Here is a 15376-nt window from a genome sequence, read left to right as displayed (position 1 = left end):
CAACTCGTCGCATGAGGTGGCCAAAGTATTGGAGTTTCAGCTTTAGCATCAGGCCTTCCAGTGAACACCCAGGATTGATCTCCCCTAGAATGGACTAGTTGGATCTCCTTGCAGTCCAAGGGACTCTCAAGAGTCTTCTCCAGTGTAAACGTCTACAGTTGTCACACTGCTAGAAGAAAATAGAACGTCTTTGAGATCTGGAGTTGTTAAGCAAAGATTTCTTAGACTGAACACCAAAAGCACAGTCCATTAAAGAAAAAATGGACAAATTGGGCTTCATCAAAATGTTAAAATTCTGTTTTTTGAACACTGTAAAGAGAATGAAAAGACAGGGAACAGACTGGAGAAAATTTACGCAAAGTATGTGTCTGATAAAAGACTTGTATCCAAAGATACACTTATTCAAGAAAACAACTCAGTGTTTTTTTTAAAGGGCAAAAGGTTTGAACAGATATTTCACCCAAATATACGTAAATATCAAATAATATCACATGTAAAGATGCTCAGTATCTTCAGTCATTGGGGAAATTCAGGTTAAAAACCACATCCAGTTCAGTTCAGTTCAGTCGCTCAGTCGTGTCCGACTCTTTGCGACCCTATGAACCACAGCACGCCAGGCCTCCCTGTCCATCACCAACTCCAGGAGTTCACTCAAACTCATGGCCATCGAGTCGGTGATGCCATCCAGCCATCTCATTCTCTGTCGTCCCCGTCTCCTCCTACCCCCAATCCCTCCCAGCATCAGAGTCTTTTCCAGTGAGTCAACTCGTCGCATGAGGTGGCCAAAGTATTGCAGTTTCAGCTTTAGCATAAGTCCTTCCAATGAACATCCAGGACTGATCTCCTTTAGAATGGACTGGTTGGATCTCCTTGCAGTATAAGGGACTCTCAAGAGTCTTCTCCAGCACCACAGTTCAAAAGCATCAATTCTTCAGCGATCAGCTTTCTTCACAGTCCAACTCTCACATCCATACATGACCACGGGAAATACCATATCCTTGACTAGACGGACCTTGGTTGGCAAAGTAATGTCTCTGCTTTTTAATATGCTATCTAGGCTGGTCATAACTTTCCTTCCAAGGAGAAAGCGTCTTTTAATTTCATGGCTGCAGTCAGAATCTGCAGTGATTTTGGAGCCCAAAAACATAAAGTCTGACACTGTTTCCACTTTTTCCCCATCTATTTCCCATGAAGTGATGGGACCAGATGCCATGATCTTCGTTTTCTGAATGTTGAGCTTCAAGCCAACCTTTTCACTCTCCTCTTTTCACTTTCATCAAGAGGCTTTCTAGTTCCTCTTCACTTTCTGCCATAAGGGTGGTGTCATCTGCATATCTGAGGTTATTGATATTTCTCCCCGGCAATCTTGATTCCGGCTTGTGCTTCTTCCAGCCCAGCGTTCCTCATGATGTACTCTGCATATAAGTTAAATAAGCAGGGTGACAATATACAACCTTGACGTACACCTTTTCCTATTTGGAACCAGTCTGTTGTTCCATGTCCAGTTCTAACTGTTGCTTCCTGACCTGCATACAGGTTTCTCAGGAGGCAGGCCAGGTGGTCTGGTATTCCCATCTCTACCTCTAAACACCTGTTGGAATGGCTAAAATTAAAAAGACTGACCATGGTGAGTGTTGGCAAGGATGTAGCTCGAGGGCCTGAAATGCTCGTTCTCTGCCGGCGGGAGGCACAAGGGTGCAGCCACTTTGTTGTTCTTGTTGTTCATTGTCTAAGTCGTGTCCAGCCCTTTGCGACCCCAGGGACTGCAGCACGCCAGGCTTCCCTGTCCTTCACCATCTCCCGGAGCTTGCTCAGACTCATGTCCGTTGAGTCAGTGGGGCCATCCCACCATCTCATCCTCTGCCACCCTCTTCTCCTCCTGCCTTCAATCTTTCCCAGCATCAGGGTCTTTTCCAATGAGTCGGCTCTTCGTATCAGGTGGCCAAATTATTGGAAATTCAGCTTCAGCATCAGTCCAGTGAATATACAAGGTTGATTTCCAATAAAATTGACTGGTTTGATCTCCTTGCAATCCAAGGGACTCTGAAGAGTCTTTGGAGAATGGTTTGGCAGTTTCTTAAGTTAAACATATGCTTACCCTGCAGTCCAGCCATTTCACTCCTACAACAAGTGAAAATGTATGTCCATAAAAGGCAGGTATTTAAAGCAGCTTTATTTGCAATAGCCCCAAACTGGAAACAGTCCAAATGTCCATAAACAGGAAAATGGATTATCAGGTTCCATTCGTACAATGGAATACCTAGCCCAGCAATAAAAAGCCCTGAACCTTGCATATATACAACAGCATGCATGAATCTCAAAATAATTATACAAAAGAATAGATACTGTATATAAAATCCTAGAAATCATAGACTAGTGTATAATGACAGAAAGTAGATCAGAGGTGGCCAGGGAGTGGGTATAGGGTTTAGGAAAGATGGTGGAATGGCCAAGGGCACAAGAAACAAGGAAAACAAGGATGATGGCTGCTAACATTTAATTATCTTGATTGTGGCGATGGCCTCACAGCTGAATACACATGTCAAACGTGTGCACGGGCGGTGTGTGCAGTTTACTGTATTCCATACACAGTATGAAGTCAAGAGCAACGATGACCGGAAAGAGAAAGGATTCACTCACACTGACTTTTTGAGCGCTCACTTCATTGAATGTGTATCTTTTTAAACTTGTGATTACTGTCTTTAATTCATTTAACATATCCTGTTTCCACAGTTCTGTGCTGTGTCCCTCTCTCAAGTGCTGTGATTATTTAGGGGAAAACCAGACATCCTCAGCTCACTTTTAAAATCTCAGACAAAGTTCTGTGTGAAGTAGCGGTGAATGAGGCGGGAGGGGCTGCTGGAAAGGAGTGGGGAGCGGGGATGACATTCAGGTTGAGCTTCATGGGAGAGATAAGAATTGTGCAGAATCCTTGCGGTTACTGAGAACCCTTCCAACAAAACCCTCTGCACGAGCCTCCGTCAGCCTTTGGTTTGTGCACACCCGTTGTTGAGATTACACACAGCTATTCAAGAGTCCACTCGAGAAGAAGAGGCTGCTCTCATGGGCTCTTGTGGGTCTGTCTTCCATCGAGATCTTATTCAGTTATGAGCTTGCCTTCCCATTGCCAAGTCTGTGCTCCCAGCCTGATGATACACGACTGGGAAAGAAGGAATGCTAGGAATGCTAGGAGGACAGTTTACCATCTCCTTATGAAAATCCTGCCGCACCAGTCGGAGCCAGCTGCCCCAGATGCAGTATCTCCTTCTCCCGCCATCCCTTGAGGGGCGGGGCCCGTCTGCGCCAGCTCTGTGGGCCTGTCTCTGCTCGCTGATCTCTCTCCCTTTCTCCCCCGTAACCCAACGGATGTACCTTTTCACCAGAGGAGCCTTCTTGGAGACCAGGGTACGCCTCTCGCACAAGCCCCCTTGGGATCCTGACCTTTTAATTAACCACTGTGTTGACTCTGGCTGATTTCATTACAACTAGTTGGCAACTAGGTGGCAGCTCTTTCAGTGGCCTTACTTATATAATCTATATATCTCATTGCTCTTTATATTGCGTCTTATGCTTTTATAAAATTCCATTTGAAAGCTAAAAATCTAATAGCACTTACTCTCCAAAAGACCTACCAACTCATTCATTTCCATTAACGAAAAAGTGGCAGCCAAGAATTTGTTACGCCAGCGATTATTTTAACCATGCTGACAGCAGCTTAAACCAGGAGAGGAGCGGTGCAGCACTGGGGGCGGGGGCGGGGGAGCAGCAGTGCCTTTTGGCTTCTGAACATTCCAGGCACAGCGCTGGGTGCTTGATGAATGGTATCTGGCATATCTTCGCCCACACGCTTTTAGGAAGCTGTTGGGATCTTCATTCTGCAGAGAAGGAACCGGAGCTTGGGCTGGGTGGACTCTGCCTCCCTTTACCCACAGTGGGGGTGAACTGGAAGGACAGAGATCTGAATACAGGTTTGTTAGTCTTCCAGCTTTGGAACCACAGTCCTCCCCAGCCAGAAGACAAATTATAGCTAAGCGATAACATTTTCTCCAGTTCCCATTTACAAGCAGGCATCTCTGACTAAGCGCAAGGGGGGAATTTGAGAAGCCCCCTGACCCTAGAAGTGCATCATGGCCAGATCACCGAGGGCGGCAGGAAATGAGGACTAACGTGCATTGCAGTGGTACCCCCACGCCTCGCTAATCGCACCCCAGCTGGGTCTTGTGATGTGGCCACGCTCCTTCCAATTAACCAGCAGAAAAAACTGTCTCTGAGAGCCCGTATAAAAAGTATTCAAAATAGTTTATTTCTCTACCCAGAGGTTCCCATGGATGAGTGCACCTGTTCAAGTTGGAATAGTTGGCTTTTGGTGAGTAGAATTACTTCAATGTCATTCTTCTTTTTTTAAGATTAATATATAGCATATGAAAGTGAGGGCTAATATGGGACATGCATTTTGAAAAATGAGACCAGCTCAGAACATCTATCTGGTCCTAGTCATTAGCTAGAAAGAAACTGTCTTTAGAGAAACCTGCAACATTTGGGACTATTTGTGTGATTCTTTTTTAAAACTCCTTTTATCTCTTTTATTTTTTCCTTTTTTAAATTATTTTGGCAGCCCTTAGTAGTAAAATTACACAAACAGGATATATTTTTGTGTTGGCAGTATAATACTCAAAGAAAGGGGATTGTTATCAAAGTAGACTAGAAAAAAATCTGAAAAGTAGACCGTTTCAAATGTGCTCTGATGTGTCTTTCGTTTCTTTTTAAGCTTGGTATTTGCTACGCCTCTGTGCTGTGCTCTGTTCCCTCAGAAAAGGTATGTGTCTGTTACTCTTCAGAATGATCATGCGTTTTAACCCTAAAAACTAGTTGAAGACACAGGTTCATTTCACTAGAAAGAAAGTTGAGTCTCGAAAAGATAATGAAGTGGAGTCTCTAAAAGGAAGAGATAGAAGCAGAAATTAAATGCACATTTATTTAATATCAAAACTCTCTTTGCCCAGCTCTAACTCTGGTGCAAATTTGCTCTTATAAAAATTATATGTGATTCACTGATGTCCAGTCCATTGGTAAAGGTGTCTATAAGGCAGAAATATTAGGATTTAAGCTCCACCCCCAGGGAGAGCAACTGTATGCACTTAACTTGGGCGGCGGGTATGTTTGCTTTCCTTCTTCCTACTTGAGTTTTTTTTTTTTTCTTTTTGCCTTAAAAGCCTTATTGTGCATATGTCTTTCATCACAAGTTGCCCTTGAATCCTGCCTTTGATGTAAGAACTGGATTAACCGGCATTAAATCAGCATCACATAAATCTGAGGCTTCAGCCTTCTTCTCATCTAACGTCAAGATGCAGAGGGGCAACATTCTGCTGTGTTGCTGTGATTTCTGTTCTCAGCCCTGCCTTTGTCATGTCCTTCGTGGGCCAACAGGGTCCGCACAGATGGCCTTTAACGCCCGAGGCTTTCCAGTAGCTTTGGGACGCGGTCGTCTCTTCTAGAACTGACTTCATCAGGTCCCCCTATCTGATGGAGACATCCGTCTTTTATCTGGTCTTTCACTTGTCTTTGACCCCCACTGTTGTTAGCTGGGGACTTAAATTTCAAGGAGAGGGAACCTTTATCACCTTGATGCCCATAGTTAAGCCCCCTTGGAGAGGGCAGGAGCTTCAGAGCCTGTTGTGAAGCCCGATACAGATGAGTTTCCTGAAGAGGAGTGCTGTTTAACTGGGCGAAGCCCAGCCTCAGGGCTTCAGTAAGAAAGGGCCGTCTCCTTAGTCTGTGGCACTGGAAATCAGTTTTCAGCGCTGACCTTGCACTCAGTGACTTCGGAGCATGGCATTTGGATCGAGAAGGATCTGACTTCACATCTCAGCTGCACCTCTAGTTTCCTTATCTGTAAAATTAAGATAATACTTGATTTTCCAAGGTTTTATAAGGGTTAAAAATGTATAATATCTGACCCCAAAATTGAGCACTAAGTCATAGCCATTATCATTGCCATTAGCAACATTGTTTTAAAATTACCCAAGGTCTCCCTATATAGAAGAACAAAATAGCTGTGTTTTTTTCTATATTCATAATTTTTCTTTTTTTTGCATTATGTCCATAAATCTATATCCTATCTTTTTACCTCTTAGTTTGCCACATCTCAACTATGGTGGTGGTGGTTTAGTCACTAAGTCAAGTTTGAATGTTGCTACCCCATGGACTGTAGCCTGCCAGGCTCCTCTGTCCATGGAATGCTCCAGGCAAGAACACTGGAGTGGGTTGCCATTTCCTTCTCCAGGGGATCTTCCCAACCCAGGGATCTCCATTGCAGATGGATTCTTTACTGACTGAGCCACCAGGGAAGCCCACTCAAGTAAAGAACAATTCTTAAGAAACTAATTACTAGTGTTACCAAACCCAAGTTCCACTGCTTGCAGCTCGGAAGCCAGTAATTCAAGACACAGGTGTCAGTAGAAAGGAAAGATGCTTTAATCAGGGAGAAGGTGGACTCATGTCCAGAGACCAACTCCAAAGATTTTGCTCAGTTGTGACAGTTTTTTTTTTTTTTTTCACATAATACCTTTTATTTTTTTAAAAAAAAAGAAAAAACTTAATTTTTGTATTGGAGTGTAGCCAGTTAACAAAGTTATGACAGTTTCAGGTGAAGAGCAAAGGGATTCAGCCATACACATGCATGTATCCATTCTCTCCCAAACTCCCCTCCCATCCAGGCTGTACAGTAAGACCTTGTTGGTTATCCATTTTAAATATAGCAGAGTGTACGTGTCCATCCCAAACTCCCTAACTATCCCTTCTCCCCATCCTTCCCCCCAGCATCCGTAGGTTTGTTCTCTAAGTCTGTGAGTCTGCTCCTGTTTTTTAAGCAAATTCATTTGTACCATTTCTTTTTAGATTCCGTATATAAGGGATGTCATACGATATTTCTCCTTCTCTGTCAACCATGACAGTTTTAAAGGGAGAAAAGAGGAGGGGAAAGAATCTCAGTGAACCACGTGCTCTGTCTTCAGATGTTGTCTTGCCCAAATGATCTGCCTGCAGATTGCTTGGCAGGGGGCAGAGTAGGGGGTGGGTGCTGGGGATAGAGAGCTCGTCATTTTTTTTTAACTGCCTAATTTTTCTTTCTGTCTAGGAAAAGAACAGGTTATTCAGGACAGCGTAAGTCAGGAGTTAGGTTAAATTGCCTGATGATCTCATTCCTATAATTAGTGTCTTTTAAGATTAGAGGGGAACAGAAATGGGCAAATAGGAAAGGGGCAAATGAGCTTTCCATAACGGAAAGTTATGGAAAAACTTTCCATAACAGTTTTGCTGGCCAGTTTGTCTTGATCCTCTTATATATTAAGTATGCATTCATAATGAAAAAATAAGCTTTAATACATGTGCACATATAAAGCATTCAGGTACATTTTTTACATGCACAAAGCAAAGACTCACAGTGGTCCTTTTCAAGACCACTTGAGTGGTCATCTCAAGTGACTACAAGAGATGTTTTTTCTCATATATTTTCATATTTTCTAAAAGTTTCAGAATATATATCACTATACAGTGGACAGAAGCACATTAACGGAAGTGAATTTTTAGTGCTAAAAGTTCCACTTAATGCATGTGTGTTTTTCTCATGAATTGTGAACATTTATGTTATTTTTCTTAGGAAGTGTCCTGACCAGATTACTTTCCCATACATCAGGGTCTGAGAGTGTGATTAACATACCTCCTTGCCAGCAATAAGTGGTTTTTAAGGCTTTTTGTAAGATGAGAGATAAAAAGGGATCCAATGTTGCCTTTTTTCTTATTTAGTGATAGTTTTCTGGGACGCGAAGCGTTTTTCAAACAGGGCTCTTGCACCAGTCGTGGGGGTGAGCGGGGGTCCTCGCTTTCCTCTCCTCAGGTTCGAATTTCCACCGTCCACAGGATGACCCTGTCGTTTTCTCCCTTCTCCCAGTTCCATGTCTGTGACAAGCTTGGAGGCCGAGCTGCAAGCCAGGATCCAAGAGACCCACCCTGAATTACGGCGTGTGTACTTTAACAAGGGGTTATAAAGCAGGTTAAGAAGCATCTTCAGAGGAGCCTGCCAGCCGCGAGCCTGGTGTAGCCAAGTTGGAGAGGAATAGCCTGGGCGGCCGGGTTCTCTCGGTGACAGAAACCTTTTAAAAGACCCGTAGAAGCCTTTCGAGTCCAGCTGCTACTTACGGCACAGCCCCTGGGCTGGTCTAGATAACTCACCTGCCAGCCCCCGTCCCTTAATTTGAATCATGATATGATTTACAGACACCCTTCCTGTAGCTTTTATAGTCACTGTTTTCTCAAAGACAATGTCCCGACTCACACCCAGAGTTTTCCAGAGCACGGCTAGGCATAGAGTTAGATGTTCACTATATTGATTGTCAGTCAGTGAAAAGGAAATCTGTTTAAAATACTGAATTTTTATCCCACGGTTGTTTCAAATCAAGGAGAGCTGAGTAGTCAGTTGAGAAAACACAAAAGCCCTGAGGCTAAACTGTAAAAAAAAATGACTCGTAAATATTAAGGACAGTTTGCTTTTCTGCCCAGATTGGGCAGGAGGCAACCTGAAGTAGAAGATGAATGTTTTGGGTTTGTAGGGTGAAAGCTCCTCATATACCTCCTGAGAGTCAAAGTAATAGACAGTTGTGATGCATGGAGGCTGCTGTCAACATCTGTAAGCTTTTCTGTTGCTGGTGGCTTCTTTGAATTTTAAATTTATCCTGTTTTATATTCTTATGAAGATATTAATCTTACCTTGCACTTGTTGACTCTATATTCAATCATTTAAATCGACTAATTAAGTAACTGAAATGCACAAATGTCAAATTTTGGGAGTATATTCAAAACCAGCACTATATGACTGGGTTGAATCTGGCTTTTTAAACTTTTTTTAGAATCAAGAGAACAGTCTCATCTACCTACATCTCTTTTCTTGTCATCCTACAAGATTTCTTTGGCTTTCAGAAAGATACAGAAATAATGTCTATGTGAATCAGTGGCTCAGTGGATTTTACTTGAATGTTGTATGTTACATTCCACCCTGTTTGAAAGGAACCAGCCCACGGACCACTGTCTACATCACCCACCCTAGTTTCACATGTAATATATTCAATGTAACAGATTACGCTGTAATTCTATAGCGGTTCAAAGGCATATGTGAGGAGGTTATTTCAGCAAGTGTCGACCACTCAATACGATGTGTAATCCAGAGACCTGTAAGTGGGAAATAACGCAGAAACTAATTTGGGCGGATTTTTCCTGACAGTGTGAGCAGACTGAATTTCCTCATAAAGAAAGAACAGTGTGTGTGCCTCGTGTCTGTCTCTCTTTTCTCTAAATCAGGAGTGGACCTGAAGCTGTGGCTACTCGGAGCCCTCCTTTGTGCTGCCAGGACTTTCTCATGGAGATTTTCTGTCCTAAGCCATTTGAAGCAGAAGAGCTTCTCCATGACATTCTGACCTTGGATGTCTTTTGTTGCCATTTTTGTTTCTCTTTAAAAATTGGTAAAAGCTAGAAATTTGAGGCAGAGCTTCACGAGGTGCTTAAAGGGCACTTTTAATGAGAAACTAAGGCAACTTGAAGGGCTTCCCCAGTGGCTCAGATGGCAGAGTCTGCCTGCAGTGCAGGAGACTTGGGTTCGATACTTGGGTCAGGAAGATCCCCTGGAGAGGGAAATGGCAACCCACTCCAGTATTCTTGCCTGGAGAATCCCATGGACAGAGGAGCCTGGTGGGCTACAGTGCATGGGGTCGCTAAGAGTCAGACACAACTGAATCACTAACACTTTCACTTTCAAGACCTTGAAACCTCCACACCCCCGCCCCCCGGCTGACCTCAGAATTCTTAGCCCTGGATAATTGGCGGCTCCATGACTGGTTGGAAGATTGACAAACTAACCAAACGTTTAATACATACCAGGATGAGATGACCAGAGCCTCATGACAAAAGGGATAATGAGCCTGGAGATGTGTCTTTTTAAACATTATCTGTTGAAGCTTCTGATTTTTGATGCTTTTATAGAGAAATATAAACTGTGGAGTTGAATCATGATTTATCAAAAGGAACAAAATGAACCAAGATTGGCAGTCTTTGCTGATCTCCTAGGAATACCTTTTCTGGAGAAAAGTTCACGTGAAGTGCAATAAGCTTGTAAAGGTAAATAGTTATTAATGTTTTGGGTAACATAACAAATTATAAGTATGAACTGTCTGGCAGCTTTTATTTCAGTATTAGCACAGTGTCTGGCCAGTGTTGGAGTCCATGTATTATTTCATTTCAACTGGATGAAATGTTAAATAAACTCAAAATGAAAATAAATCCTCTCTTTTATTTGTATGTAAAGGACAAAGCAGTTTTTATGTTATAGTCAATGGTACCTTTCATTCAAACTTAATATCTGGGTACCATCAGTAACTCCTGTATTAATCAGGTAATACATTTCTAGTTTTGGCTACCAGTTTTCCACTTTCTTGAACACCATAGAGGCACCCAGCACCCGCCACAAGCCCCACAGTGTAAATTCCAGGAACATTGATTATGACACAGGGGGAATGAGATTCTGCCTTTGGCCTTGGTGACTAACACCCTTGCACATGATGCTGAGATCAATTTGCTTTTATATTGTTCATCAGATTCTAACATGGAACTAGCGTTTGCCGTAGTTCACAGAGAAAATCTAAATTTAACCCAGGATTTGGGGAGTGCTTTATTAACAGACTTAATAAAGAACTGAGCATTTTACCCTCCTTGGTCACGTCTCTACACCTGTTTGACTGCTGGAACTCTGTTCGTCACTTAAATCATGGAGATATATTCAAGATATATTCTAGGAGTCAGACAGAGCCAGTACAATCTTATCGTACCTACTTTTAAAATACATGTACTCGGGCTGCTGACATTCCTTGTGACCTTCAGTTTTATTGGTTTGGATTGTTTGGACAGAATAATTGGATCTGCCTCATAGAGCTGTTGTAAACAAGATAACTCCAGTACAAAGCCTCACATATTGTCCGGCACACTCGATGGATGATTGTTCATCGTGTATTTGTTTAAAGACACTGGATGTGCACTCAGAATGCCAGTGTATCAACATACTGGTAAGATTTCAGAATCCCAGCAACTTCCCCAGAGACAGCCCACAACCTCACTAAAAACAGCAGATTAAAACAGTCACAGGGAGACACTTGAATCCATGCTTTTAAAGTCCCTAACAAGGGTTTGCCTAAATGAGACAGAGGTAGGGAAAGTTTCTGCACATAGATGAGAAAGCTGGGGCTTTAGAAATAGTAGAAGCTCAAGCCTGTTCCTGGTCGCTTGAAAACTAGTGGCAGCCAAGGTCTGACACCCAAAGCTACAACTGGGATGCTCTAATAAAATTGGTTTTTCAGAATCTGTGTACTCTCACGCATTCAGAATTTCACCGAAAGCCAAAGAAAATGTTGCATTTGGTAGCAATGACACAAGAATCACTTAAACTCTAGATATTCCAAGTGTGGTCCATAGCCCAGCAGCATCCAGGTTTGCTAGAAACGCAAGTTCTTGGGCCTCAGCGTCTGCGGAAACAGGAGCCCCAAGGTTCCTGCACACCTCACGGCTGGAAAAGGTCTGCCGTGCCGCATTCCCGCCGCTCCCAGAGACACGAGTTTCCCTCGGTCAGTTTCAGGTCGACTTCAGATACTCTGAATGTGTATGTCCGCCCCTCACCAGACTCCAAGGAAGCTTGCAGCCCCAGTGCTGACGGTCTTAGGGACACGATCAACACTCTTGAGATTTCTGCTTAGTCCGCGGCCACAGCACCGACACCTGAAACGCATGGCCCCAGCCAACCCGTGATAATCCGGTTCATCCTGGAGTTCGAGTTCTTTCCAGGAATCTGAAGAAGAGTCCTCACATGTCCAGTTTCCAGTTGTGGAAAAGAATCCACTTGGTGTCACGGAGAGGCCATCCCCAGGATGTGGAAAGAACAAGGAATCTGAAGGCTTCTAGGAACACAGCTGGAAGTGAACATTACCCCTAGGAATCGAGAGGCAAGACGGCTGGGACCAGCCAGGTTGTAGCCATTGTTCCTGAGCCAACCCAGCTGTCACTGAGGACACCGCTGCCCCTGGAGTTTCTGACACAGAAGGAGCACTCGAGACAGTACACAGAGGGCTTGTTGGACCCTTGGGGAGCCCGTGACGTGCCGAGTCTTCAAGAGAAGGGATGTGAGGCTCAGAGAAGAGGGCTGATCCGTCTAACATCACGTGGGGGCCAAACTGCCACCCCAGTCCAGGCCGTCAAACCCGAGTGTCTGCCACTGTGCTTCCCAGCCTCTCCATCAACAGGCGTAACGAGAACTAGCTTTGGTAGAGTAAGTCACAGTCTCCAGCGTGGTTTTTTTCCTGCATACGTTACTCCTTAATACCCCCAAGAGATTCCTGGGAGCGTCATCTCCATTAAAAAGGTGGGGAACCTGTCTTGAGGAGGTGGAATCACTTACCACAAACCAAACGAGGTGAATTCAAAGGACTGTAAAAGATGTAGTCATGTTCCCACATACAGCCCCACAAACAAAAGGTTTGTTGAGCATACAAATTCAAATAAGCACTGAGCCAAGGTGAAAGGCAGGTCAACAGGTCATTTCCAGATGGGATTCTGTATTAGAGTAACGTGAGCAATGATTCTCAAAGGATGGTGCCTGGGCCCCAGCGTCAGCGCCGCTAGACACGCATGTTCTCAGGCCCTTTCTGTTGTGCTGAGTCAGACACCAAGGTGGCTGCCAACGAGCCCTCTAAGTGCTATGACACAGCCCATTCAAACTTGAGCACCATTAGGCAGACGTTAGGATGAATGCTAGAGCTGGACTCAGCTCTGCTCTAGGAACCGGGGAAGCCTAAGCTCTCTGACCCTGTTTCCTCATCTGTAAAGTGAAGTTAATACTGCTTCCCTCATTGACGTATTGGGAGGATTCAATGAGAATTAGCAAAGGGACAGCCCTGGGGCCTCTCTGGTTAAGACTGTGCTTCCACCGCGGGGGTGTGGGTTTGATCCCTAGCTAGGGGACTGAGGTCCCACATGCCTTGCAACACAGACAGAAGATCGACAATAAAATGAATGGACAGCACTCCGCCTGGACAGCACAGTGCACACTCAGCACATTGTAGCTGAATTTATATGATCCCCAGGGCTGGAAGTCTGACAACACTGTTGGTGATACTACTAGGAAACAGGGACTCTCAGGACCGCTGGTGGGCATCCAGATTTTCCTGTAAGATAGCTTGGCAGTATTTATCAAAGCTTATAAAAACACACACCCTCCTTAAAGCAATTTCACTTCTGAGAATTAATCCCCCAGGTGAGTACATTCGGATTCACAGGAGGCCTGGCTACTCCTGGGAGCCTTATGAATGCAATGGTTGAGGAAGGTGGAGGAAGGGGGAGGTTGGAGAATGTTTTCAGAAACTGCGAGATAGGAAAAAAAAGTGTATGTCATTATCGGGTAATGTAAAGTATAAGAGTAAATTTTCCCTTGGGGAAAAATTCTTTTAATTTCTAAATTGGATTCTTGCAAGAGAAATAATAATTGATTATCACAAATATAGTTTGGAAAGAAATGCTCTCTTTGGATAGTGCGATTTTAAGTAATGTAATATTTTTCTCCTTTATGCCTTTCTAATTTTCCATTTTTTCTACTGCTTCTGAACTCAGGACATGTTCAATACTTTAAAAAACAAGAATGACAACTATAGGTTATAGACCCGGTTTTGTACTAAAAAATGCATTGATATGTATAAAAAGATATATTAGAAAGATATATACCACAGTGGTTAAAAGTTGGTATCTATGGATTTACAGGGAAACTTTATTTTCATTACAATGTTCTGTTTCTCCGATTTTCTGGAATGCTCCTACATTGGTTCTATTGATAAAATCAGAAAGATGTCAAGTTCGGGCCGTTCAGTGGCCCCAGCTGAGACTCGGAAGAGGGTGCCTCTCAGCTCCCAAGCCCTGGGATTACCGAGCCAGTCATCGACCCTCCCCTTGATTCCAGCTCCCGGCTAGAAATGAAGGAAACAGAATCTGTCCTCTGAGACCAACCTGACCTGTGGTTTCCGCCCGCCAGACCAGCGAGAGCCGCAGCGCCGAGAGAAGCCGCCAGGGGGCAGCATAGCCTGCAAGATCGCGCGGTTGGACCCCGCCGATCCGCAAAACGGCAGGCAGAGGACGCGAGGCCACAAGTGCGGCCTGGGAACGCGCATCTCTGGATTTCCGAGGCCAGATCGGGAGGAGAATGCAGGAAGCTATGAGAAGGACGTGCCGTCTCAGGCAGCAGGAAGCTGGGAAGATGCGGAGACGAGCAGGAACGGAGTCATCCCCTGGGGCTCATCGTGCCGAGCGCCGATTCCCGACGGGAGGAGTCAGGGCTGAGCCCAGCACCACCGGGCCGGAGTCTGTCCCTGCCCTCGGGCCACAGCACCTGGTCCTGCACGAGGAGCCCTGAAGCCAGCTTGGAGAGGGGAGCTGGGAGGCGGGAGGGCTTTAAGGAATGGCTTCTCAGCTGATCCTGGGAAGAGGAGTACAGATTTTTCACTGGGAGGAGAAAAGGGACGGGGAGAAAACGCGGGCTTCTACAGGAAAAGCTTCACTTTACCCCGAGAAGACCTGGAAGCCCGGGAAAGTTGTCGAGTGGTGTGTGCAGGGGAGGAAACTTTGGGGGAAATGCTGCCAGTACCTCAGGATTGTGAGCGCCCCTCAGTACCCAGTGACGGGGTGCCGGCTTCATCCTGAGAGCAGGCAGTCCCTCTGCGGTGTTTGTCCAGGGCAAGAACAGCAGCCACACCCTCACTCGCCACTTGGAGCTTCTGTCCTGTGTGGCATCAGCCAGATCCCCTCTCTGAGCCTCAGTGCTCCCATCTGTAAAATGGAGACAATAAAACCTACATTACGGTCTTGCTGTGAAGTCTAAAATGGATAAATGGAAAGCCTTAAGTCCTGACTTTCCTTCCCCTGTCCTTTTACCTCTCTGCAGTAAAGCAAATAGAAAAGACAGACCAGCAGGCCCTAATTCACAGTATGTCACAGTGACAGCTCAGCGAGCATTGCTAGTCCCGGGGAGTCGTCCCAGCTAGTTTCAAGAGACCAGGAAATCATTCCATCCTGTGTGATTGCAATCAAGAACAAGTTCTTTCGTCTTATTCCCGTTTATAATGAAAATGTATTTTAATCATGTGCAGTCTCCAAGAAAGATGGTAGCTGGAGAGAACAGTGCTTTTGATAAGAAAAAGCTAAAAATAGAGATGAAGATGTCGATTCTATTGAAATTCCAAAGGATGCCAAACTCTGAATAATAATTTCGGTCCAGAAGGTAGGAGGGGGCGCTGCTGGGAAC

At 44.6% G+C, this 15376-nt stretch overlaps 1 protein-coding gene across 3 annotated transcripts in view; it reads left to right on the top strand.

The window, feature by feature from the left end:
- Positions 1 to 10536, top strand: part of SFXN1 (sideroflexin 1) — a 53274-nt gene extending 42738 nt beyond the window's left edge. The window contains exons 9-11 of one of the 3 annotated variants that reach the window (XM_055436093.2): positions 4317 to 4366; positions 4769 to 4816; positions 7949 to 10536. In XM_055436093.2, the coding sequence (XP_055292068.1) occupies positions 4317 to 4366; positions 4769 to 4816; positions 7949 to 8045 (195 nt within the window). In that variant the 3' untranslated portion in view covers positions 8046 to 10536. The other 2 variants (XM_088839873.1, XR_008687249.2) reach the window with 2 other exon arrangements.
- Positions 10537 to 15376: the final 4840 nt, after the last annotated feature.

The sequence above is a fragment of the Moschus berezovskii genome, chromosome 9 (genome assembly GCF_049115385.1).
Source record: "Moschus berezovskii isolate FMDL1 chromosome 9, NW_MosBer_1.0, whole genome shotgun sequence".
Lineage (NCBI taxonomy): Eukaryota > Metazoa > Chordata > Mammalia > Artiodactyla > Moschidae > Moschus > Moschus berezovskii.
This window is presented reverse-complemented; position numbering and strand designations above follow the sequence as displayed.